Genomic DNA, 27,053 nt, shown 5'->3' with positions numbered 1-27,053 from the left:
CAGGGGATCTTCCCAACCCAGGGATCGAACCCAGGTCTCCTGCATTGCAGGCAGATTTTTAACCAGCTGAGCCACCAGGGAAGCCCATTGAAGTTAAATTTGTACTTAAATACTGCCTGGAAAAGAAATGGCAGAAATGGCATGTCTTTTCTTGTGTTTATCTGGTATCTGTGTATCCTCCATGGTCAAATATCTGTTTAAATCTTTAGGTTTCTCTGAAAAATTCTACTGAATATTTTAAAATGATATAGTACAACTCTTTACAATCTCTTCCAGAGATAGAAGAGGAAGGGACATTTCCCAGCTCATTCCATGAGGCAAGCTTTGCCCTGATACTACAACCAGACAGATGGTACAAGAAAACTATAGACCAGTAGCCCTTATAAACACAGACAAAAATCTTCAATAAAATATTAGCAAATCAAGTTCAGCAACATATAAAAAGACCAAGAGAGGTTTTGTTAATGTAAGTTCAAAAACTTACATTAATGTAAGCTCAAATTAATGTAATCTACCATGTTAATAGTATAAAAAAGGGAAATCACATGATTATATGGATCATAGATATAAATGTAAAACTTAAAGCCATATAATTTTTGGAAGAAAAGAGAGAAGATCTTTGTTACCTAGAGTTCAGCAAAGAGTTCTTAGACATGACACCAACAGCATAATTGATAAAAGAAAAAATGACCTAGAATTTATTAAAATTAAAAGCTTTGCTTTGTGAAAACCATTAATGAGAGAATGAAAAAAAAAACAACCCCACAAACAAACCTTAAATGCACACACACAGACTAGGAGAAAATATTTGTAAATACAAAGGACCTGTATCCAAAATATATAAAGATCTCTCAAAACCCAATAGTATGAACAAAACAAGCTAATTAGATACAAAGGACTTGAACAGACATTCTGCCAAAGAGGTTACACAGACAGCAAATAAACCAAAGAAAAGATGTTCAACATGATTAGTCATTATCGAGATGCAAACTATACCCACAGTGAGATGTCACTACCTATTTATTAGAGCAGCAAAAAAATAAAGTCTTGACAAGTGTTAGTGAAAAGGAACAGTGGAATTCATTCATCACTGATGGGAATGTAAAATGATGGTCCCTTAGGAAAACAGTTTAGTCAATTCTCACAAAGCTGAATATACATGTACCATGTGACCTATACATCCCATTCCTAGATATTTACCCAGGAAACTTAAGAACACACAGAAACCTTACACGAATGTTGAGAAGAGCACTATTCATAATTACCTCAAATTGGAAATGACCTGTCCCCACTTGGACAAGGGGATGAGTGAACAATGGATCACAATTCAGCCATGAAATAGAAGGCACTCCTGATATACCCAGCCACTTAGATGACTCTCAAATGCACCATGATGAGGGAAAGAAGCCAATGTTAAATATTATATTGTGTTATTTTGTTTCTGTAATGATCTTAAAAAGACAAAACCATGTGTGGAGAACAGATCAGTGTTTTCCAGGGGTTGGGATGGGAGAGGATGTGGATACAAATGGGCAGCCTGAGAGAGTGTTTTGGGGGTGATGGGACTGTTTTATATTGGATTATGGTGGTGGCTGCATGAATCTATACATGCGTTAAAGTTCATGAAGCTACATTAGAAAGTCCATTTTAATGTATAATAACTAAAAAACAAAAATAGAAAATAAAAGACAATAAAGTGTCATCAAGCGTTAAAAAAAAAATCACTGGCCTCTCCCAGTCATACTTCCCCCGTGGTATATTTCTAGTCATTTATTTAATGTGCACTTTGTTGTCATTTAGTCACTAAGTTGTGTCTGACTCTTTTGCGACCCCACGGACTATAGCCCACCAGGCTCCTGTGTCTGTGGGATTTCCCAGGCAAGAATATTAGAGCGGGCTGCCATTTCCTTCTCCAGGGGAATCCTTCCAATCCAGGGATCGAACCACATCTCCCTCATTGGCAGCTGTATTCTTTCCCACTGAGCCACCAGGCAAGCCTTAGGCAGCACCTAACAGGTGCCAAGCAATTGAAAAATAACTATGAAAGAATTCTGACTGTTGGGAAGAACTCAAGACAGGCAGTCCCTTCCCCTCTGGGTTTTTACAACAGGAAAACTGTCTTATTAATATCTTTATAACGTTAAAACTAGTATCAAATCAGTGCTCTGCGTGGAGAAGAAAGCTGTTTTACCATAACAGCTTTGAGAAGGAGGGAAGGATTTTAGAGACATAGATACTGAAATGAGATTCAAGGTAAGTTTCAGAGATACTGTAGAAAGTGAACTAAGGTCAACCGATAGGCCCAGTTTCACAGGGTACATTGGTACCCTTCAAATTCCCAGGGCAAAGGCTTCAATACTATTTCAAAATGTTTTATGCTAATGTTGTAATATGTTTCAAGATTCTTAAAATTGTTCAGACCTCTGTTCTAGTTATTCCATTTCTGGAAATCTAAGGATATAATGTAAAACATGGGCACATCTTTAGGCAAAACACATTTAGTGCAGTATTACTTAAACAGTAGTTAAAAAATCTTTATGTCTAGACTCACAGGAAATAAGGAAAACCCTGTGTGCAGTGGTTTAGATTTTACAACATTTTAGCAGCAGAGGAATTTTACTTGCAAACATGTTTGACACAATGTTAAATAAAAAGAACAGTATATAAAATTTTACATATAAAAATAATCTTAACTGTGTTTTTAAAAGATAAAAAATTCTGGGAGAAAGTCATAAAAATACTGATGATGAAAAAAAAAATTGGTATCACTTTTTTGATGTCAATTTCAATGGCATCAAAAATCTAGATAACCTTCCCCAAAGAAGCTATACAAATAACCAACATGCAGATGAAAAGATGCTCAGCAAAATTAGTCATTAGGGAAATACAAGTCAAAACCACAGTGAGATATCACTTTGCATTCACTAGGATGGCAATAATTAGAAGAACAACAATGACAGAAACTAACCAGTATTGGCAAGGATGTGGTACAACTGGAACTCTTGTGTATTGCTGTTGGAACTGAAAAACGGTACAGCTACTATGGAAAACAGTTTGGTGGATTCTCAAAAAGTTAAGCACAGCATTACCAAATGACCCAGCAGTTCTGCTCCTGGGGGTTACACCCAGGGGAACTGAAAGCAGATGATCAACCAGGTGCTTGTGCTGACGGCACGTGTTCACAGCCCATCCACCAGCAGATGAATGGATAAAAAGAGAGTGTGCGGTGCCTAGGCGATGGAATGTTATACACTACAAAAGGAATGGAATAATTTTTTAAATGGGCTTGGGGAAAGGAGTGGAGTGCCCATGCACACTGCAAAATGGATGAGCTTTATGCTGGGTGAAGGAAGCCAACTGTGGGGGTTGTGGGATTCCACTTACATGAGTGTCTGCAGTGGACAAAGTCATGAGACTCGGAGCAGACTGGTAGTTGCTGGGGGGCTGGAAGGGTTAGCGTGGGGTTGGGGACTGACTGCTTAGTGGGTATGGAGTTTGCTTTTAGGATGAGAGAGTTCTGGAAGGGTACAGTGGTGATGGTTTCAGGGGACTGTGACTAGACAAAATGTCACTAATGGTAAATTTTATGTTTATTTTGCCAAAATAAAAGATATATGTACTTAAACTTTGTCATACCAACTCTACTAGAATGTGTTTCTAATGATAAAATTATGAATGTGGCAAAGATTTTACAAAATGGGGTCCACTGTGTATCATTGATGTTATAAACAGTGGTAAAAGTTTGAACTTGCTGAAATGCCTAACCCAAGCGGCTAGTTAAAAGAACAAGGGAACACACTGGAATGCTATGTAGTTACTAAAAGTTGTGCTATAGGAGTTTAATGACAAGATGTTAATACAGTGCAAAGTGAAAAATCAATTTATCTCCTCCCCCCAAAGTAGGTGTGTGTATAGATGTATATTCTCGGTAAATACACACCAAAGAAGTACAAGGGATCTATATCAAAGGGGTAGGAGTGACTAGTTCTGGGTGGAATTATACACAATTTTAATTTTCTCAGTAATAAAATAATAAATGCTAATAAATACTTACTAAGTATCTTGCAAAATATCAGGGACTGTTCTAGATTCCTTCATCTGTCTGCCTGCCTGTCTGTCTATCTATCTATCCATCTGTAAATTAATTTGCTTGGCTCTCTAAAAGACCCTATGAATAAGAGTTAACTGACTTCTTCAAGGTTACACAGGTGATAAGTGGTGAAGCTGGGATTCAAACCCTGAGACCATGGCTGCAGAGCCTGAGCTCCAACCATTACAAGATCATTTTTTTAATCCATACATTCTAAATTTTCTATGATAAACATTATCACATATAAAAGGAAAGAAAGGTATTTGAAAAAAATAAACTAAGCATAGAGTTGTTGTCATTGTGGGGAAGAAAAATGGGTATTTAAATATTCTCCTATTTGTCTAGGTTTTCCAAATTTCCTATAATGAATACAGATTGTTTTTTAAAATGGAAAGGAAAAACACCTCTCAACTAAGGTAAAACAAAGCATGGGGTCAAATATTATATGCCCAAAAGGACAAGTCTTAGGACCCTGCAGACTCCAGTCCTGAAGTGACAACTGCTTAGGGACCAGAGGTGGGTGGGAAGGGAAATGGGAGTCCCACGTGAGCTCGGCAGGTGGAACAGAAGGAGTCTGGTCCACAGTCTTCAAAGCACATCTCGTCCTTACCTCTCAGGGCCTCCTCATGCTCTCCCTCTAGGACTCTTCGCTGTTCATTCAGTTTCTCTTCAAGTTCTAGCTCCTTCTCCTCCACCTGGGGGCAGAGGGTCCCGAGCAGAATGAGATTCAGTAGGTTCAGGGCAGCCTCACTTATCCACTCACCAACCCTGGAGCCTTTTGGAGGTTGGTGATCAGAGTCCCACCCGCTGATGGGTGCAAGGCCTCCAAGACATAGCTGATGTGACTGACTTCTCCCTCTTTAGGGCTTAAGAGGGGGCTTCCAGAGATTTACCACGTGGAAAGAGATTTTGGAGTCTTCTAATCCTGATGCCATTGAAGGCAGAAAGCCCTTGGCTATGTTGGTGGTTCCCCACTTTTATTGCATAGAATAAATAAAACAAATTATATGCCCACAGTTACAAATATTTGTTCTGCAGATACAGGGCTCTTTTCTGGGCAAAAGGAGTAAGGGATACTTGCAAAAACGATAAAACCAAAAGTTGGCCTTGCTCTGGAATTTAATGAGGTTAGTGGAGCAGGAGGAAAAGAAAGGGGTTGGGATTTACCTGCTGTGCCCATTTCTTCTTGTCCTCTTCATGTTGCTGGAGGATTCTGGTGATAGCCTTCTGGTGCTGCTCAGCCTCCTCAGATGCACATACATGGTCAGTTGTGGCTATAGGTGAGGGAAAAAAAAATCACAGAGTGAAGGTTGGGTTCAGGCCCAATGGAGAGGGCGTGGGAGGCTGGAACTACAGCATGGGGAGTCTGGTCTCCCCATCAAAAATGGTTTCAGTTGGGGGATCAACTTCTAGAGGCAGCTCCTTAAATCTCCCTGCCTTTGGAGACCCTCCTTCATGAAGTGGAGGAGCCAGAGGCCTCATTTGCCCCTAAGATCTACAGGAGAGCAGGTGACTCACAGAACACATTCAGCCTATAAAGGTGCTGTTTGCTCCATCCAGTGTCTAAATTAAAAAAACAGTGGCTGACTTAATAACTGGGCAGCTTTTACTTGATACTACAGATTTCCAACTTTTTAAAAAGTCCTGATTTAAGCTTCTATTTATTTATTTATTGTCTTTATCGCTGTGCGGGCTTTCTCTAGTTGTGGCGAGTAGGGCTAATGTCTAGTTGCAGTGCATGGGCCTCACACCATGGTGGCTTTTCTTGTTGTGGAGCAGGGGCTCTAGGGCACACGGGTTTCAGCAGTTGTGGCAAGAGGGATCTTAGTTCCCAGACCAGGGATCAAACCCGTGTCCCCTATACTGGCAGGTTGATTATTAACCGCTGGACCAACAGGGAAGTCCTCCAACTCTTCCTGAAGAAGCCAAAGAAGTAGCAGTGTGTGATTCAGTGTCCAGCAGGAGCTGGCCTGAGGAACGGCGGCCTCCCCCCTCTCCAGGATGTGGTTCTGCCATTCACCACTGTCCTCACCTCTCCTCTCCTCACTAAGGGGCCAGGTGGTCACACGCTTTATCTGTTGGGCTCTGTGTCTGAGTGCGACACCTCACAGCACAGAAGGGCTGCTGTGAGCAGGAAGGAGACCTCACAAACAGGAAACCTAGCCGTTGCTGAGGGAAACTGCAAAACAGGCCTGGTGATGTCACTCTGAGTCCAACAGGTTCTGGGTCTCACCTGAGGTGGGGACCAACCCTTTCCAGGCCTCTGTTACCTAATACATTAAATCAGGATAATAATGATACCTACCTCATAGGGCTATTGAGATGATTAAGTCAGAAAACAACGGCAATGAAAATAACAACAGCATGTAAAGAATATGGAGACTAAACAATAACAACAACAACAAAGAATACCAACAGCTTATTATGTTCAGAAACATGCCCAGCTCTGCTCCAAGTGTCTCACAGGTATTACTCACTGAATCCTCACAGCTACCCAGAGTGGTGGCTACTATGATTATTCCCATTTCACAGATGAGGAAGCTGAGGGACAAAGAAATTATGCAACCTGTCCAAGATTACCCAGTTCACAACTGGAGTAAGGGGCTGTGAACCTACACAAGTTGACTCCACAGCAAACACTCCAAACTACCACATTGTTCTGTTTGCGCATGCATAAAAAGCAGTAAGTGTACCAACACATGGAAGCAATATAAGTATCTGACATATGAATGAAAAAATAAGATGTACAACAGCAAAAGTCTACACACACAAAGGAGCATTATTCAGCAATAAAAAAAGAATCAGAGTCTGCTATTTGCAACAACATGGATGGACCTAGAGGGTACTATGCTTAGGGCGTTGAGTCAGAGAAAGACCAATACTGTAGGCAATCACCTATTTGTGGAATCTAAAAAATACAACAAACAAATGAATAAAAAAGAGCAGTAGGTGTAGTGCCAGGCATTTGGAGGTGTTCCATAAATGCTCTTTAGGAATTCCCTGGTGACCCAGTGGTTAAGCTTCCGCTAGCCAGGGAACTAAGATCCTGCGTGCTGCGGCAAAAAAAAATGCCAATAGTTCACTAAATGTTCTCTAAATGTTCCTCGGGACTCATGACAGCATTGGAAGCTTATATTAGCATTGTTAACAAGTTATAAATGTAGTAATAATATTATTACAGAATTCCATAGGCCAGGTTGGGTACAAGGTATAATGAGAAGTGTGAGGAAAGAGGCTGTGGTCAGTCCATCAGATAGGAGCCCTAGGTCTGGGGGAGGGGAGTGAGAGGAGGCAGTGGTCATGATCATAGAGTTCCAGGCTCTCATAGATCATTTGGCTCAAGATCTCAAATGTTGGTCAGCAGTACCAAACTGGTCCCAACTTGTGTGTGTGTGGGGTGCTACTTATTACAGAGATTTACCATCATTAACAATGCAGACTGTGGCTCAGACCATGAACTCCTTATTGCCAAATTCAGACTTAAACTGAAGAAAGTAGGGAAAACCACTAGACCATTCAGGTATAACCTAAATCAAATCCCTTATGATTATACAGTGGAAATGAGAAATAGATTTAAGAGACTACGTCTGATAGAGTGCCTGAGGAACTATGGACAGAGGTTCATGACATTGTACAGGAGACAGGGAGCAAGACCATCCCCATGGAAAAGAAATGCAAAAAAGCAAAATGGCTGTTTGAGAAGGCCTTACAAATAGCTATGAAAAGAAGAGAAGCGAAAAGCAAAGGAGAAAAGGAAAAGATATACCCATTTGAATGCAGAGTTCCAAAGAATAGCAAGGAGAGATAAGAAAGCCTTCCTCAGTGATCAATGCAAAGAAATAGGAAAACAACAGAATGGGAAAGACTAGAGATCTCTTCAAGAAAATTAGAGATACCAAGGGAACGTTTCATGCAAAGATGGGCTCAATAAAGGACAGAAATGGTATGGGCCTAACAGAAGCAGAAGATACTAAGAGGTGGCAAGGATACACAGAAGAACTGTACAAAAAAGATCTTCACGACCCAGATAATCACGATGGTGTGATCACTCACCTAGAGCCAGACATCCTGGAATGTGAAGTTAAGTGGGCCTTAGGAAGCATCACTACGAACAAAGCTAGTGGAGGTGATGGAATTCCAGTTGAGCTATTTCAAATCCTAGGAGATGATGCTGTGAAAGTGCTGCACTCAATATGCCAGCAAATTTGGAAAACTCAGCAGTGGCCACAGGACTGGAAAAGGTCAGTTTTCATTCCAATCCCAAAGAAAGGCAATGGCAAAGAATCCTCAAACCACTGCACAATTGTACTCATCTCACACACTAGTAAAGTAATGCTCAAAATTCTCCAAGCCAGGCTTCAGCAATATGTGAACCATGAACTTCCAGATGTTCAAGCTGGTTTTAGAAAAGGCAGAGGAACCAGAGATCAAATTGCCACCATCTGCTGGGTCATTGAAAAAGCAAGAGAGTTCCAGAAAAACGTCTATTTCTGCTTTATTGACTATGCCAAAGCCTTTGATTGTGTGGCTCACAATAAACTGTGGAAAATTCTTTAAGAGATGGAAATACCAGACCACCTGACCTGCCTCCTGAGAAATTTTATGCAGGACAGGAAGCAACAGTTGGAACTGGACATGGAACAACAGACTGGTTCCAAATAGGAAAAGGAGTACATCAAGGCTGTATATTGTCATCTGCTTATTTAACTTATATGCAGAGTACATCATGAGAAATGCTGGGCTGGATGAAGCACAAGCTGGAATCAAGACTGCAGGGAGAAATATCAATAACCTCAGATATGCAGATGACACCACCCCTATGGCAGAAAGTGAAGAACTAAAGAGCCTCTTGATGAAAGTAAAAGAGGAGAGTGAAAAAGTTGGCTTAAAGCTCAACATTTCAGAAAACTAAAATCATGGCATCCAGTCCCATCACTTCTCAGCAAATAGATGGGGAAACAGTGGAAACAGTGACAGATTTTACTTTCACCACTGCAGATGGTGATTGCAGCCATGAAATTAAAAGACGCTTACTCCTTGGAAGGAAAGTTGTGACCAACTTAGACAGCATATTAAAAAGCAGAGACATTACTTTGTCAACAAAGGTCCATCTAGTCAAGGTTATGGTTTTTCCAGTAGTCATGTATGTATATGAGAGTTGGTCTATAAAGAAAGTTGAGTGCCGAAGAATTGATGCTTTTGAACTGTTGTGTTGGAGAAGATTCTTGAGAGTCCCTTGGACTCCAAGGAGATCCAACCAGTCCATCCTAAAGGAAATCAGCCCTGAATATTCATTGGAAGGCCTGATGTTGAAGCTGAAACTGCAATACTTTGGCCACCTGATGCAAAGAGCTGACTCATTTGAAAAGATCCTGATGCTGGGAAAGATTGAAGGTGGGAGGAGAAGGGGATGACAGAGGATGAGATGGTTGGATGGCATCACCGATTCAATGGACGTGAGTTTGAGGAAACCCCGGAAGTTGGTGTTAGACAGGGAGGCCTGGCGTGCTGCAATCCATGGGGTCGCAAAGAGTTGGACATGACTGAGTGACTGAACTAACTACCTAACAATGCAGTCTTCAGACCCAGTCCTAGAAATCCCTATGTAGTTGGTTTGTGGTGGGGCCTCAGAATCTGTATTTTTCAAAATCCACCCCAGGTAATTCTTATGTACAGTCAGATTAGAGAACATCTAAATTCTGACCCAGTTGCTTATCTGGTACTTTAAGTTCATCTACAATATCCTGATAGTCTCCAGGTGGTAATTAAACACTTTCAGAGATGGAGAGCTCATTCTATCAGTAGCTCTGATTAATTTAAATCAGCAACCAGACAAAAAAATTCCTTTGAGAGTGAACTGAATTCTGCAAGTCTGTTTTGGCTACATTCAGGCCCTGGTACTGATCTCTGGGTCACACTGAACAAGGCTCATCTTTCTTCTCTGTGAAGGCACTTCAGTCACTTGGAGAGAACTGTTGTGTTTTATTGCAACATCTTCTGTTTCTTTAACTGTTCCTTAAAGGATATGGTTTCCAGATTCCTCACCAACCTGATTCTTCTCCTCTGTATTCTGTCCATTTTTTTCTGGATTTCTCTGAAAGTGTGCTTTTCAGAAATAAACTCGGCACTCCAGGTGTGGTAGCCAGGATCAGGAAAGAACTATCGCCCCCCTGATTTTAGAAATGATACTCCTAGTAAAGTAACCTAACTAAAATCTCAGGAGATAACTAAATAGCCATATCGTGTTTGTTGATTATAACGTAGGAAACCTCACAGATGTCAGAGAGGGCATTTATAGGGCTGACTACTCACCTGTGTCACCATTGAGGGGACCCAGTTCCTGAGACTCTGGTTTGGGAGGCTGATCTGGTCTTTGGCGCCTCTGGAAGAAATGAGATAACAGTGAGGATGAAGGTAGGAGGTTAACGTGAGGATAGATGCTATGGTAACTCTTCCAAAGGCAAGATAGGAATTCCAGTTGTGCCAACCCCTGCACTAACGCCCAGTAGGCTTTCTTCCTCAGAGTCCCAGGGCAGCACCCGCTCTGTGGGGAAGGGGTCCTCAGACAGGATTTCACCTTGGCCGGGGAAACCCTCAGCAGGGAGCCTGATGCTGGATGACGTCTCCTTAGATTCTTGTTCTTTGGCTTGGCTACCAACCGTGGGCCCCTCCCTGCCCTTATCTTCCTTCTCCATGGACTTGGCCAGACCTTATGCTATTACCCTCATCCCAGTTATGGCCTTTAAGTGTCTTAAAACTTCCCAACCCCCGGTTTAGAGACAATTCCCCTTCCTCCCCAGGGCCCTTGGCTACCACAACTTTCAGCAAGTGCCCTGTATTGAAGGCAGAGCATCAAACTTCAAGCCACAGTTTTACCATGTTTCTTCTCTGCTAGAAGGGCTGTTTCCCCAACTCTGTGGAGGTGGCAGTATATAATCTGACAGTTGGAGGTGAAATACTGCAGCCAGGTCATACCAGGCACTGTCTCAGCTAATCTTCAGGAGAACCTGGGAAATATGCATGTCCCCCAATTTAAAAATGAGAAGGCTGAGGCAAAAGAGGATTCCATCAGGGCAGACCAGGGGACATCTGGCAGAGTCAAGGATTTGACCCATACCTAGTAGGCACTTTAACTAACCTTGGTCACTGGGGGTTGAATCAGAGGGGACAACTGATGCAAAAGGGCTTTCTATAATAACTTTTTAAAAATATTTGTTTATTTAATATTTATTTACTTGACTATGCTGGGTCTTAGTTACAGCACACAGGATCTTTAATTGTGGCATGTGAACTCTTAGTTGTGGCATGTGGGATCTAGTTCTCCGACCAGCAATCAAACCTGGGCCCCCTGCACTGGGAACACAGAGTCTTAGCCACTGGCCACCTGGGAAGTCCCTAAAGGGTTTTCTATACCACAGAACAGTGTCAGTGGCTCTAAGATTTCGGTTTTCATAAATAATATTTTCAAATAGGAGATTTGGGATGGGTTGACAAGCAGGAATGCTGAAAAAAATAATTTGCAAACTACCACTATCATTTCATAAAATAGAAGACATTTTAACCTTTCAAAATATACTAAGGAAAGCTCGAGATAGTTCTTTCAGGAAAGGAGAAATAACATCTTACTCAAAGTTACACACAAAGAACACCTTTAATTTTCTCATTTCACCCCAGAGAGGTGAAAAGTTGGTCAAAGTCTAGCACTTGTCACTGGACCAAGATGTGGGGTAGGAAAAAAATTTAAGCCGTTTCGTATATTTTTCAAAATGTTCTAAAATGTTAGCTAGACTTACTGTGATCATTTCACAATGTGTACAAATATTGAATCATTCAGTTGTACATCTGAAATTAGCATGTTATTTTTCAACTGTACCTCAAAAAAGTTTTCTGATTTTAAAAAAAGAGTCTAAGCCCCATTTTAGAAAACACTTAAATAAGTCAGCTCATGAAAAACCTATGAAAGTGTTCAATTGTGAATTATCACTGTAAAAGAAAAACTTTACTTTTTACTGTGATAATAGATTAAGTGATTAATAGAATAAAAATTATTAACAATTTCCTGAACTCGAGAATGAATGAAATGCTGCTGGAAAGCATAGTTCTGGCTGGGGAAGGATGAGAAGGGCAGGCTTCTAGAACCTTCTGCTCCTGCCCACAGTGCCCAGCACAGAGCCTGGTGCAAACTGAGCAAGAAACAGTGTCTCCTCCAGGTCCAGGTCCCCACGATCTGCCCAGTGGCTGGCACGCCAGCCACCCTCCTCCACCCACCCTGTGAAGTCTCGTCCCTTTCCGCCCAGGGGAGAGGGGACGCTTGGCCCAGGAACAAGCTGTCAACACAGGATTCTGGGGCAATGACAGGAGCCAGCCCCTTCCCCTGGGCTGGAGGAAGGAGGCAGACAAACACCAACGGTTGATTGTCTTGTCCCTGTTGCCACCCCTGGTTACACTTAACCTGGTCAACGTTTTATGGGAGTGAGATTTCCAGAATTCCAGTCTCAGCTCTTCTACAAACTCAGACAAATCTCTTCCCTCCTCTGGGCGCCCGCTTTCTCCTTTGCGGAGGAAGTGGAGGTGTGAGATGTTCTTACTTTCACTCAACAATGCCCATGGCATTCAAACTCCGAGTGTCTGATCTCAGCTCTTCTCAACTGCACTGAGAGATAAGGGTTATCACGAGGGAGGAAACTGGAGCTCAGGGAGGTAAGACACAGTCATGTGCAGCCTGGATGTCAAAATCAGCATGAGAACCAGGTCTCAGAAGAGTGGAGACCAGAACAGTATTGTTAAGAACTCTGGGATTCTAGGGACTTCCCTGGTGGCCCAGTGGTTAAGACTCCATGCTTCCAATGCAGGGGGCATGGGTTTCATCCCTTGTTGGAGAACTAAGATCCCACATGCCATACAACACAGCCAAGGAAAAGAAAAAAAAACAACTCTTGGATTCTAAAATCACCCAGATCTGGATTCAAACCCTAAATCCAACTCTGTGTGACCACATTGCCTCTCCAAGCCTTGATTTCCTCACAGGGTTATTTTAAGGATTAGCTGAGATAAAGCACCTATAACTCCATAATTCTAACAGCTCAAACATGGCATGATTTAAACATGATTTAAACACATTTATCACTTTATATCTGAAAAAGCATGGCAGAAGCTAAGACCACAGTGCTTTGCTAGACCGCTCAGGCTGCCATTGGCCTCAGGTTGCCTGAAATAAGATCATAAAGCTCATGAGAAACTATCTTCTCCCAAACAACCACCATGGAAGGTCAAAAACTCTTCTCCACTAACAACTTTCAGACCTTAGACAGGACATGGCCTTGTGCTTGAGTCTCCAGATCCTGACAGCATCTTTGCCCCAGGATAACCCTCCAGAATCAAGGCAGTTAAGACTCATCTTAGGACATCCCTGGGGATCCAAGTCCCTGCAATGTGAGGGACGTGGAACGCCCCAGCTGGAGAGCTCAAGCCCCAGGATGATTCCACAGGCCACACCTAGGGCTCAACTCCACCGAATAAATAACTATTTGAAAAATAAAATTAATATTTTTAAAATAATTTTTTAAAAAAAAGACTCATTATAATAGTTCTCATGCTACTGTTCTATTAACATTTAAATATTGGTAAACATATTTTTCCAAATATAGTGGTAATAAAGAATATACATTTATTCACTTTTGAAATCTACATATATTCCCTTACATCTCACTTTTTCAAATATAAGCATTTACTACATGGCATTAAATATTTTGTAATTAATTTTAATGACTTCAGCATGACATCTTATAGATGAGTTTAATCATTTAATCAATAATCCATTGTTGAATGGCATTCCCTGGTGGCTTAGACGATAAAGAATCCGTCTGCAATGTAAGAGACCTGGGTTTGATCCCTGAGTAGGGAAGATACCCTGGAGAAGGGCATGGCAACCCAATCCAGTATTCTTGCCTGGAGAATCTCATGGACAGAGGAGCCTGTGAAGTCTGTGGGGTTGCAAAGAGTTGGACACGACTGAGCAACTAACACTTTCACTTTCCACTGTTGAATATTTACATTATTTCCATTTTTAAATTTTCAAATCATGTCTTAGGGGACATAATGATTGTAAGACTTTTACACATCTAAAGTTACCGTCTCTATAATTCAGAAAGGCTCTACCAATTAACTAACCCACTAGTAGCAAACAGAAGGCCAGTTTTACTGCAACTCTGCCAACATGGACTAGTGTCTTTTTTTTTTTTTTTTTTAATGTTGATCAATTTGCTAGGCCAAAACCAAACCAGAAACAACCTACTGTACTCCTGGCCTCAGTACGCACAACCATGTGTTCAACACCATCCCAGGTTGCTCAAGACCATCCTAGCATGACATATGCTCGATAATTTCTCAGGCCTCCAGGCCCAGCTCATATATAATTTCTACTTGGTCTCTCCCCAGGGCTGAGTTAGTTTCTATCAGCAGGCCTGTTCAAACATCCATGCAATTAGTTCCCCAGTTATCCGTGCTTCTCCTGTTAATCCAAGGGGGCTCCTTGAGGACAATTTTGAAATTGACTTTGGATTTGATGCCTGTTGTGATGCCCAGATAGTATTTCTAGGGATTTCGAGGCCTAATAGAAGGTCTCCTGTTTCAGGACCACCTGAAGCACTTGCTTAACATAGCTCCCAGGCCCAGTTCTGGACCTACAGAATCTGAGGGTAGTATGTGCAGTCTGGGAAGCTCCGATCTACCACCCTATCCAGGTGATTCTGAGGCTCCTGAAGACACACAGTCCAGAACTGAGCAGGAATCGATAAGCAACTACTGCATGGAAAATTCCCATGACGGGGCCTTGGCTGCTTTCTCCTCAGAGGTCACGGAGCAGAGTTCACTCTATAGTGGGCGAGGACGGGAGCTGGGAGGGGGCCACAAGGATTTCCCCTTCCAAAAGCAGAGTGGGGCAGGCCTCTGGCTGGTAGGGTCATCCAGCTGAGCTCTGGAAGACGGCTGGAAGCTTCCTGTGTCAATGGAAACTTGGGAGAAGAACACTATGAGGTGGCTGCTAGCAGGACAGAATGGAGGGAGAACCCGGGACCTGGGAGGAGGGGGAAGGCCAGCACACCCAAGTCCCAGCTTCACTGTGTGACTTTAGGGAAGTGCTGTCCCCTCTCTGGACCCTCTTTGATGGGTCAGGGTTGGAACAGAGGTTCTCCTCACTCCTTATGGGCTCCAGGACAGCCCTTTGTCCAGGAGGTCTGGAAACAGGGCCTCTCCATCTTGGGAACATGCACAGTTTTGGGGCCCAGCTCCTTGCTGTCAAGCAGACCAGAGCCCTGCTCTGGGTCAACGGGAAGTAAACCTGATCTGTGGCAGAACATGATTTCGAACAGAGTCCAGGCAGAGCCAAAAGACAGCACCCAGAGTGGCGGGGAGAGCAGCAAGCTTGGACTGGTCCTGGCAAGACCCCCTCAAATTTGCTTGCATTTTGGAGGGTAAATTGACAGGAGGGACTAGAAATGGTTGATCAGCCTTGAAAAATAAAAAACGGGAAATACAAAGACTCTGGACTCTGGCTTCAAATCTCTGCAGGACGACCATGAGGTAAAGGCTGCTAGTGTGTGGTCCACAACCTCAGAGGACAGGATGGTGACCAAGGACTAGAAGTTTCAAGAAGTTTTAGTGCAACATGAAGAATCTCAGAATGGTCCCAGAGATAGGCTGCCATCTTGGAGGGTGGAATGGAGTGAGCTCTCCATCACTGGCAGCATGCAAGAAGCAAACGTTATTTTGCAGGTTGGACTGACTGATCTCAGAGGTGCCTAAACTTCAACAATCAACTCCAACAATCCAATTCTGTAAGATATCCTTGACGTTTAAGAAGTAAATATCTCTGTTAAACAAAGTGTTTAGCTAGTGCAGGTGGTATGAAAAACCCACCAACAGTAACAGAGTCTCAGTGGGATCTGTTGAGTATTATTCAAGTTGAATTCAGGGTGAATTTCCATAGTCTTATACTAAAAGCGTCAGGGATAGACCCCTCAACTTCCCTCAAACTTGAGCTGGGAATTTCTTTCACCATGAAAGACTGAGGAAGGCAGAAGCAACTTGGATAGAAGCTGCCCAGCTATTCTCTCCCTCCGGGATCCTACCAGGATGGAAGTCGAACCCTGAGGATGGCACAGCCTTTCCTGAAGACACTTGGTCTCACCTTGCTTTAGGGACCATCATGCCATCCTTTTCATGGCCCTTCAGGCATTGTGCGTTTCTGATTGAGTGGTGTGATTTACGGCCTCATTATCCCTGACTAGCTTAGAGAATTTAGTAATCAAAGGACCCTTGAGAGTTCACCAAGCTCCTTCACTGTCCCCATAAACTGCAGACCTGGCTTCCCTTGGCCTTGTAGTTCTGTCACACCCTCCTTGGCTGTGGAAGGCTTACTGGGACCCAGAGGACAGGGTTGGAAGGGACCCTGGAAACTGATTATCCAATCCCCTCCTTCTATTTCCAGATGGAAAAACTGAGGCCCAGAGGTGGAGTGGGCAGGGCCTGTCAGAAGCCACAAAGCAGGATCAGAGCCTCCTGGGAGTCCAGACTCAAGGCAGAGCCCTTCCCCTTCCTTCGTGCATACACCAGATTGATCCAAGCAGTCCAACATTTAGGGAATTCTGAGGCTCAAGGGACTCAGGTCACACTCCTTTGCAACATCAGAGCTGCCTTTCCGGTGTCAGGACTCGTGCATGGGTGGGGCCCTGGCACCACTGGTTTCGGGATCTGAACAACCACAGCCAGAGCCCATTGGCTGAGGGTAGAGGCAGGAAGGAGGTGGGGCGGAGACCCAAGGGGCTCCCTCCAGGGCCTGGGGTGGAGGAAAGGCGGGGCCTAAATGTTCAGAGCTGTTGAGAAATGTTAGCCTTCACACCCAGACTACAGAGGCTCAGAGGTAAGAATACCACAATCACTGGCCTCAGCTTCCGCATCTCTAAGATGGACAGAAGTATTTTGCCAAGCAATGCCTGAACGTGATTTCATTTTCACACAGCCAGGACAACTAAAGATTGACTTTGACTCATTCATTTTACATTTTGACATTACAGTGTCAAGCATCACCCAGTGCCTGCCTGGGGACACACCAACATGACCACACAGCCCAGTGAAAGGCAGGAGCAACAGCAGGTTCCTCCCGGCTGTGTCAGGAGGCCCTGCCTATTCTCCAAACACCTGCAATGCCCCCAGAGCACCCCGAGTTAGGGGCGGATGTGGTCTCCATCCCTCCTGTCTGACCAGTTGATGAAAGGTCTCAGGGGAGGACAGACCACTTCCCCCCAAACACCTGCTGAGACCGCCCACGCCAGACAGTGCGCGCAGGGCCCAGCCCCTCCGGCACAGATGAGAGGCTGAGGCCTAGGGAAGGGTTTCCGATACGCCATAGTCCTTTCTTCCTCCCTAGAGCCCACCTTCTCCTGTCCTGTATCAGCCTCCCATGGGTCTGCCTGCTCTGATCGCCTGAGAGGGGCCAGAGCTGGCAGAAGCACTCAGCACCATTTCTGGCATTTGGGTCAGCCGATCAGGGAGAAGGACCCTGAAGGAGCAGGACAGAAAATGGTGTTAGTGGCCACCATGGGAGAAGAGACAGGCTGAGGACACAGACACAGCCGGATATCCACCTGTCTCGCCAACCCAGTGGCAAACCCTGCAGTGGGAGTCCAGAGTCAGGGCCCTGACTTGGTGCTTGCTTGCTGTGTGACCTTGGGGGAGCACCCTCCCCTCTCTGGGCTTCCGTTTCCTCCTCTCTGGCATGGAGTTGGGCAATGGGATACATCATGGCCCTTCTGGCCTTGATATGCTTTGGACGCAAAAGAAGCGGCCGAGTGAGGTCATTCTGACACCTCACCCTCTATCAGTCCTGTCACACTTGCTGGTTCCCAGCACAGCAGGGCTGGTGGCTGCACACACTCAGCGGTCAGCCCCCTCATGCAGAGGGCTTCTCTGCAGGACAAGGCAGGAGGGGTACTTGCTCAGGAGGGCTTGCGGGGGGGAGTGTCCTGAACCCTCTGTTCTTGAGCAGCCCCTGTGGGGAAGCTGTAAAAGGGGGGACTGGAGTGCATAGAGAAGAGGTTGACATAGCCCAGCAGCCACCAGGCAAAGTACAGGCAGCAAGTGCCCTGCCGCAGGACTGCCAGCAGAGAGAGGCACCCATTAGTGAGGTCGACGGGCCCTGCAGGGTGCTTGGGGCAGGGTCACTTGTAACAGGGAAACACTGGAAACCAGCCTCACATCCACAACGGGGCATTTTGGCTCCATACACTAAGGTATCACAGCTGCATGACACTATACAATGCCACGCATCTGTTTAAAAAAACAAAGAAGGTATTTACCAACAAAGGTGGAAAGTCATTTGGTAGAATATCAATAGCAAAATAAACTTTTACTGTACAAACATGCACAGGAAAAACTACCTAGAAAAGTACACACCAAGGGCAGTCAGTCATCATCTCTGGAGAACAGACTAGAATTATTGTGGTCAAGTAGGGGGAGCTGCAGTTTTGCCTCAGTTCTTAGAATTTTTTAAATGGTGTATTCAAGTTTGACTCATGTACAAAGAAATGAGCAGGAGACAGAATTAATACCTCTCTTGGAACCTAAAAGCAGCCAAGGGGGTCAGTTTACAGGTGGGGAGGTCAAGGCCTGGGTAGTGATCACACGGCAAGTTAGTGAAACAGGAAGGACTAGGACCCAGTCTTGACCCCCGGCCCAGTTGTTCTTTCCTCTGCAGATGCTGCAGCTGGTGTCCGAAAGCCCTGGGGCCGTGTCCAAGCACCTCCTTGTGCGCAATGCTCCCCACTCTGCTGCCAAAGAGGGGACACTGGGTCTCCCTTGCCCATTTCAGCTGGTGGCCAGGTCAGGGAGGGGTGAGAGAGGGTGGGGAATCAACAAAATATATACATCTCCTAGGGCTGCTGTAACAAATTACCATGCAGTTGGTGACTTGAAACAACAGAAATTTCTTCTCTTCCAGTTCTGGAGGCGAGAAGTCCAGAGTCAAGCTGTCAGGTGGATTGGGTCAGTCTGGAGGCTCTGAGGGAATTTCTGCTCCATCCGTTCTTCCTAGCTTCTGGTGGTCGCAGCAACCCTTGGCGTTGCCTGGCTTGCAGACGCATGACTACCATCTCTGCTTCTGTCAGCACATGGCCTTCTCCCCATGCTTCTCTGTCCACATTCCCTTCTTCTGACAAGGACATCAGTCCTTGGACTGAAGCCCACTGTGCCCCAGTATGACCTCATCTTGACAGATTACATCTGCAAAAGCCCTGTTTCTAATAATGTCATACTCACAGGTCCTGGGTGTACATGAGTTTTAGTGGGGCGGGGGCGGGGGGACACTATTTAGCCCATGACAGGTAACTTCTCTGATGTCACAGCTGTTTCCTCAAGGAGTGGGCAGGGGGTAGGGTTGCACAGGGTGGAGGAGGAATGACAGAGTTCGTTGTACACTCTGAAAAAGAACTTCACTCCCGGGGAGGAAGGAGAACTGGAAGTAGGTCAGTCTGTACATCACTCATCTGGGGGGAAAGCATGGGGTGTGGGATGTGTGGGATGGATGTATTGTGAGGCGTTTGGCCTAGATGTTCTGGAAGATTCAGTCTTGAAAATAAAGTGACACAAGATAAATGATTTTTAGGGATTCACATTTACCTGGTGAGAGAAGTTCGATGGCTTGTCTGCAGGTGATGGATAGATTTAGATCTATCTACACTAAAGATGGATGGATTTTCTCATTTTCTCTCACTCTTTCTGCCTGGGGTGGAGTTCTGGTTGATCCCTCTGTCAGACCTATATATGTCACAGTACATATGTATGGAAGCTTGTATTGGCTTTAACTGGGATGAGAGGGCATTATATCGTGGGTTGGGCAAAAACCAGGGCTTCCCTGGTGGCTCAGCTGGTAAAGAATCTGCCTGCAATGAGGGAGACCTGGATTTGATTCCTGGGCTGGGAAGATCCTCTGGAGAAGAGAAAGTCTACCCGCTCCAGTATTCTAGCCTGGAGAATTCCATGGACTGTATAACCCACGGGGTAGCAAAGAGTTGGACACAACTGAGCGACTTTCACTTCACTTCATGCCTAGACAAAGGTCTAAATTACTGAAGCTACACAAAAGAGCATGGCATCTGGTCCCATGACTGCATGGCAAATAGATGGGGAAACAGTGGAAACAGTGACAGACTTTTATTTTTTTGGGCTCCACTGCAGATGGTGACTGCAACCATGAAATTGAAAGACACTTGCTCCTTGGAAGAAAAGCTATGACCAACCTAGACAGCATATTTAAAAGCAGAGACATTACTTTGCCAACAAAGGTCCATCTAGTCAAGGCTACTGGTTTTTCCAGTAGTCATGTATGGATGTGAGAGTCAGACTATAAAGAAAGCTGAGCACTGAAGAATTGATGCTTCTGAACTGTGGTGTTCAGACTTCAGAGAAGACTCTTGAGAGTCCCTTGGACTGCAAGGGGTCATTCCTAAAGGAAATCAGTCCTGAATATTCATTGGAAGGACTGATGCTGAAGCTGAAACTCCAATACTTTGGCCACCTGATGCAAAGAGCTGACTCATTGGAAAAGGCCCTGATGCTGGGAAAGATTGAAGGCAGAAGGAGAAGTGGACGACAGAGGATGAGATGGTTGGATGGTATCACCAACTCAATGGACATGAGTTTGAGTAAGCTCCAGGAGTTGGTGATGGACAGGGAAGCCTGGCGCGCTGCAGTCCATGGTGTTGCAAAGAGTCGGACACAACCGAGCGACTGAACTGAACTGGGCAAAACCCACTAGCTCAGAAGCCACATACACACCAGTGTCCCCACAGTGTTTGGGACAGTGGGCTCAGTGCCTGGCAAAGGCCACTTCCTTTCTCAGACCCTCTGTCCAAAATGAGTTAAAAAGTCAAGTTTGCCCTACTCCTATGGATCAGGTGTCAGGGACCCTGCATCTTATGTACCCCAGTCACCCTGACACAAGTGTGTTTAGCTCCCACCTATGTTCAGAACCCAGCCAAGATGCCATCTCTTCTCTGGAGGCCTTCTCTCCCCTCACCTCTTCCCTCCAACAAAAAGGCACACTCTCCCAGGATTAGGATGAAACACAAGGATGCTCATGAATAACAAGGATAGGAGTGGAGAGTGTAAATAACCAAGTGTCCAAACTGGGTAAAAAAGCCACAGAACATCCACAGAACCTTAGATAGCCATTAAAAGTCACATTTCCACAGACTTTTAACATGCGCGAATGCCCCCAGCAAAATACTAAGTATGCTGCTGCTGCTGCTGCTAAGTCACTTCAGTCCTGCCCGACTCTGTGCGACCCCATAGATGGCAGCCCACCAGGCTCCTCTGTCCCTGGGATAGGGTTGGTCAAAAAGTTTGTTCAGGTTCTCTGTAAGATGTTAAAAACCTTTTTAGGCACCCCAATAACTATTAATAGAATAATATCGTTTAAAATATATCCCTAATTCTGCAAAAATAGTCACACTCATATATAGCATATGAGTGAGGAAAAGAGAAGAAAGAATGAAGTGTACACAGAGGCGATCTCTTCATGGTGGGATTAAAAACTATTTTAAAATTTCTTTATATTTTACCAAATTCTAAATTTTGCCTTAAACATTATGAATAATCACAATAATTAGGTGTCGAGTGGAATCTTAGTATTTCCTAGTCCTGGGTTTGCAACACCTCTTCTACTCCCCGCCCCCACCCTTCTATTTCTGTCACAATCACATCTGACCTCTGCTTGAACTCCCCCAGGATGGGGAACTCACTACCCTTCTTCCTGGTGAGAAGTAGAATATGGCTCCCCTTAGCGTCCCCTCACTGGCCACAATCAGCATTTTGGGGTCAACAGAGAGCCAGGTTGCACTCCATGCCGCTTGACAACACTTCAGAGGCTGGAAGGCAGTGGCCAGGCTCCAAGCTTTATCTTTGCAACCCCAAATGGCCTTCCAAGTATATTCATGGCCCCCTTTCCCACATCCCTGTTTGCTTTCCTTGGGTACAATCCAGGTGTTGATGTCCCTCACCTACATTCCCTGCTAACCAGTCAGTATATCAGGAACTGTATCACATGCATTCTTTCATCTAATCTCAGAACCCTATGACTCAGGAGCTACATCACGTCTATTTTACACATGAGGAAATTGAGGCATGGAAAACCCAAATTCCTTCCAGGGTCACTTAATGGATCCACAATGGTGCTAGAACTGAAGTGGCACCTGGCCTAGAGTCTGGAGATCAGAGTTAATAAATGAATGTGCTCAGTTGTGTCCAACTCTTGGCAATCCTATGGACTGTGGCCCCCCAGACTCTTCTGTCCATGGGATTTTTCAGGCAAGAATACTGGAACAGGTTGCCATTTCCTTCTCCAGGGGATCTTCCTGACCCAGGGATTGAACCTGCGCCTCCTGCACTGGCAGGCATTCTTTACCACTGAGCCACCAGGATGCTCCAATAAATGAATATGTGGACCCAGTTCTAAAGCCCACGCCCTTAGTGTCTATGGTTTTGTTTTAGCATTAGTTGTGCCCATGCCAGACTCTTCCATACCTTTCACTTCTGTATCTCTGCCTCTCTCACCTGGCCTGCTACCTGGAGGCGCTCATGAAGGGATACTGACCCCAGAGAACCTGTTGCCCGAGGCCCCGCTGTGGGAGCAGTACTGAGCCAGGGTCTCGGGTGTGGTGCTCAGGGCTGTGGCATGGGGGCCAGAGCCAAAGCTCTGAACCCTGGGTCACACAAGGCACACACTCAGAGGGTTGACCATGAGGCGCTAGGGCTCCCTTCCCACCTTGGCCCAGACGGGGCTGGTAACTTTTGGGGGACGGAAGGGCCCTAAAAACCCCCATGTCATCCTATAGGCAAGTCCATGGAGGGCTTGTTTCCTTGGCCCCGCCCCTCTCTGTCTGGCCTTCTCCCACATCCTCCTGACGTGCCCACAACAGCCATAGTCTTTGTCAAAAAGGATGTAGGAAGGACCACATCACGCAGATGATTCTTCACTATCTACACCCAGCCTGCTAGGGATCTCCACTCATTTTTTTCACCAGGATTTCAACTTGTCACCAAAAGTCCCAGTAACACTTGGCCCCAGGTCAGGCCTCTCAGTGGGGTCTAGGACAGCTTGCCAGCTAAGGCTACTGGCACTGCCAACCACAGGACTCAGCAAACCCTTAGGTCTGGCCCCTGGGAGGGACCTTGAGAAGTCCTAGAGGTAAAGCCCCTATCTCTCGCCAGGGAAGTCCCCCCTGAAAGCCCTGGCCTCATTCCTCACGGCTGGCCACTCCCACTCTCCACAACCAGCACCATCACTCTGCTTCTTCGGCTCAGCCCCCACTCAGGCTGTCCTCTCTGCCTCAACTGGGTCATTCCTACCAAACTTTCATCACCCAGCCAAGGCATGCCCAGCACTCAGCCAAGAAGCCGTCCTGTATCTCTCAAGGCTAGACGAGATACTCCTGCGGCACTCTGGGTTAACTTCCAGGCCAGCTCTGGTGTGGCCCTCACTCACACTCAAATATTTAGGAGGCACCAGCTCTAGGCTCTGTGCATGGCAGTAAGTACCAACGGGGAGGGCAGAAAAACCAGGCTCCACTGCATGGTTTGGCCAGCAACCTACTGAATGACATCACTCCTCCCTGAACCTCAGTCTCCTCATCTATAAAGTGGAGAAGATCCCACAGCTCAGCCTGACTTCCAGGCTTTAGTGAGGTCGGCAGGATGTGAAAGTACTCTGTAAACTGCCACTCACGGTGAGTCATTGGTGTCATGACCTGAGCCTCCTGGGGTCTGAGCTCATTGTTGTACATCCCATCCTCAGAGGTTCCCTCTCTCCTAGGGGGCTGACAACCTCCTGGGGGTGAGCTTGGAAGTTCAGGCCTTTTCGGGGTTGGCACCTGGATGAGAAACCAGGCAGGAGCATAGCACAGAGGGACGGAAACTAGCATGAACTTTAAACAAAATCAGCTTATAAATCCTGCCACTCAGGGGCAGGAGCCTGGCACTGCCAGGGCAGAAAGGCAAGCCAGGCTGCTCTGAGGCAACAGGGCAAAGCCTTTAATGCCAAAGGGCTTTGGAATCAACAAGAAGCCACTGGAAGCACCGAGGAGGGGCAGAGACAACGGACACTGGGCTTGGGGACTGGGCATCTGGGTTCCGCTCTAAGTTGTTCTCTGACCTCAGTCAAGACCCTTCCGCCTCCAGCCTTTAACCTCCCAGCGGCATGTTGCGTGCATCGGCACAGGTGGTACCCAAGGTCCTTTCCCACTGGGATAGTCTCTGCTGACTGCACGTGCCCTTCCTTCACAGCCTGGGACAGGGGGTCCAGTTCAGGCTGTGCCAGGGATGGACAGGGACAGCTGGCAAGGCTCTCAGACAGGCAGGGGAATCCTTGCTCACTGTGGGCTCCTTTACCAGACTACGGAAGACCCAAGGCCTGGAACAGGGCCACTCCAGTCTCTTCCCGCCACCGAGTAGATGGAATTTACCCTCGGCGGACTTTGCAAGCTGAGCAGCTAACACAGGTGTAGAGAACACAGGCTCTCTGACTCCTAGAAATCATTCTGCTCAAAGCCCTCCCTGTCCATTTAGAGGGAGAAACTGAGGCACAGACAGCACTTTGGGCATGTTTGTGGCAGAGCCAGGATCAACACTGAGAGTCAATCACCAGCTTTGTTATAAGTCTCAGGCAGGTCTCAGGCTTATCTGTTCATTATCCCATCAGCCAGACTTCTGCTTCCACGGGTAGAGGCAAGCCTCAGTTTCCCTCTTGGAACCAGGAAGACAGGAAGGTTTCTGTGTCAGAGCTCCATGAGGTATTTTGAACTGGGAATTAAGGAGGAGCAAGGATGGCGGGAAGGCACTGTACTTAGGACAAAAGTCCTTCTCCCTGGACTAGGCACAGAGCAGAAATAGAATCATCCAGGTTAGGGACAGTATTGCATGCTCAACAGGCAGAAAAGCCTGTGCTCAGGCGCAAGCAAAGCAGCAGAGGCTCAAGTGAAAAATTGCTGAATAGTGTCACAGTGTGGGGCCTTTCGGGGCCTCAGGGGACTGATCATCAAGTTCATAGGACCACCTCTTCCCACCTGACTGGAGGGTGGGCAGTAGTAGGAAGAAGGCTCAGGACTTGAGGGTCTGCGCTTGGCTCTCTGTGCCTCAGGTTGTCCTCTGGCTCCAGGCTCTGACCTTCTGGGTTTGTCAGAACCCAAGGGGCAGCTGGTCCCACTGCCAGAAACCGGAGTAGCGTCTCCTGGGCCCTAACCCAGCTCGGAGGCCCCTGAGGGGAGCGACAGGAAGGGAGGGAAAGGCAGCAGAAGGCCGCCAATCTCCTCCCTGGTTGGCCCCTCCCAGCTCCCCCGAGGACAGCCCACATGCACCGGCTCTAGGGCCTGAAGAGGCTCTAGACCAGCGCTTCTCAAACTTTACAGCGTATTGTAGTCACCTGGGCATCTTATTAAGAGACAAGTTCTATTTTAGCACGTCTGGAACACAGCCCGAGATTCTGCAAGTCCTAGGTGATGCCGATGATGTAAATCTGTGGGCCATTCTGCCGTTCAAGTAGCGGCCCTAGAGAGAATCTGCCTCTTAATGGTAGGAAAGCCAAAGGCCCAGAGAGGTCAAGTCACACGTCCATGGCCACACAGCGACCAGCCCCTGACCAACGGCAAAGGGCACCTGCTACAGCTACTACTAGACATTTCCCACCTCCGCCAGCTGGAATCAGTTGCCTGTCCCGGCCCCGGGGCTGTGTTTGTAAACTCGGCTGCCCCGCGTGGCTCAGCCCTGGGTCAGGGAGAGAGAGCCTCCCTGCCGAGCCTTACCCGCCTCCCTGCCTGCCGGCCTCTAAGCGTGCACCGCCCGGCATCCCCAGTAGACCCGGGGCGCCCTAAGTCCCCAGCGGCGGAGAGGTTCCGCACCCGCCTTCCTTTCCGAAGTCAAACTTCTCCGCCGGCGCCCTTTACCTTTTTGGGGGGTTTGCAGCAGCTCAGTCTGCTGTGTCCGCAGCCCATCCTCCTCCGGGGGCTCCCGGACTCCGCCTCCCAACTCTGGGGCCCCCAGAGATCCCTGCCGTCCGAGCCCCGCTGCCCGCTCGGCGCCCGCCGGCCGGGGCAGCCGGCGAGACCCTGAAACTGAACCTGGAAGCGCAGACTTGAGCCGGAGCTGGGGCGGCCGCGTGCCGTAAATAACCGAAAAGCAGGGCCTCAGGGAAACCCGTGGGGCTCGCCGCCCTGCCGCCTGAGGCAGGTGATCAGAAACTTAGTAAATGACAGAAAACTCGGGTCAGGGCCGAAAAGGTCCCAATGAACAATGGATTTCTTTCCAGACTCGCAGCAGAGAAAAGGCTAGGAAAAAAATTAAAAGAACTATTTAGTAAACACAACAGCTATCATTTATCAAGAGTTGTTTCTGTCCTGGCTTCCTTGCACGTATTATTTCTATTTCTTGCCGTCTCCTTGCCACAAAGGTATTATTAGTTCCTTCCTCCACTTTATAGGTGAGGAAAACGAGTCTCAGTTATGTGATCTGCTTACGTGCATGTAGCTAGTCAGGATCAAAGCCCAGATAAAAACCAGTTCTAACTCCAGAACCTAAACTTTTAGCCATTTCCCTGCAAATGCATAATAATATGAAAACTGATTGTAATGATCTTTCACTCTGGGTCCATAACTCTTTCCAGCTCACACTCATCTGTAATATTCTACTATATCCATTTTGAATAGAGGTTACCAATCACAACAACTCTGTGAGGTAGATAGGCGGATGCAGGGAGAATAAGGGACACACAATGTCAGAGCCTAGGAAAAAGAACTTTCAGTTTACCCTTGCTTTGTTATTAGCTGAGGTTTCTGGGAGTGGCAATGCAGGGCAACTTTGAAAGTCAGTGTGAGTGTGTATGTTAGAAAATTATACACAGCCCAGAGACACTTGGAAAGAT

General features: G+C 46.2%; 1 protein-coding gene across 1 annotated transcript in view; it reads right to left on the bottom strand.

The window, feature by feature from the left end:
- CCDC69 (coiled-coil domain containing 69) overlaps positions 1-27,053 on the bottom strand; it is a 58,978-nt gene that overhangs the window by 8,149 nt on the left and 23,776 nt on the right. The window contains exons 2-5 of the mRNA XM_043467520.1: positions 26,080-26,318; positions 10,403-10,472; positions 5,258-5,364; positions 4,701-4,785 (exon numbers count right to left, since the gene is read on the bottom strand). Coding sequence (XP_043323455.1) covers positions 4,701-4,785; positions 5,258-5,364; positions 10,403-10,472; positions 26,080-26,318 — 501 coding nt within the window. The remainder of the gene's footprint in view (positions 1-4,700; positions 4,786-5,257; positions 5,365-10,402; positions 10,473-26,079; positions 26,319-27,053) is intronic.

Source organism: Cervus canadensis, chromosome 4 (genome assembly GCF_019320065.1).
Source record: "Cervus canadensis isolate Bull #8, Minnesota chromosome 4, ASM1932006v1, whole genome shotgun sequence".
Lineage (NCBI taxonomy): Eukaryota > Metazoa > Chordata > Mammalia > Artiodactyla > Cervidae > Cervus > Cervus canadensis.
This window is presented reverse-complemented; position numbering and strand designations above follow the sequence as displayed.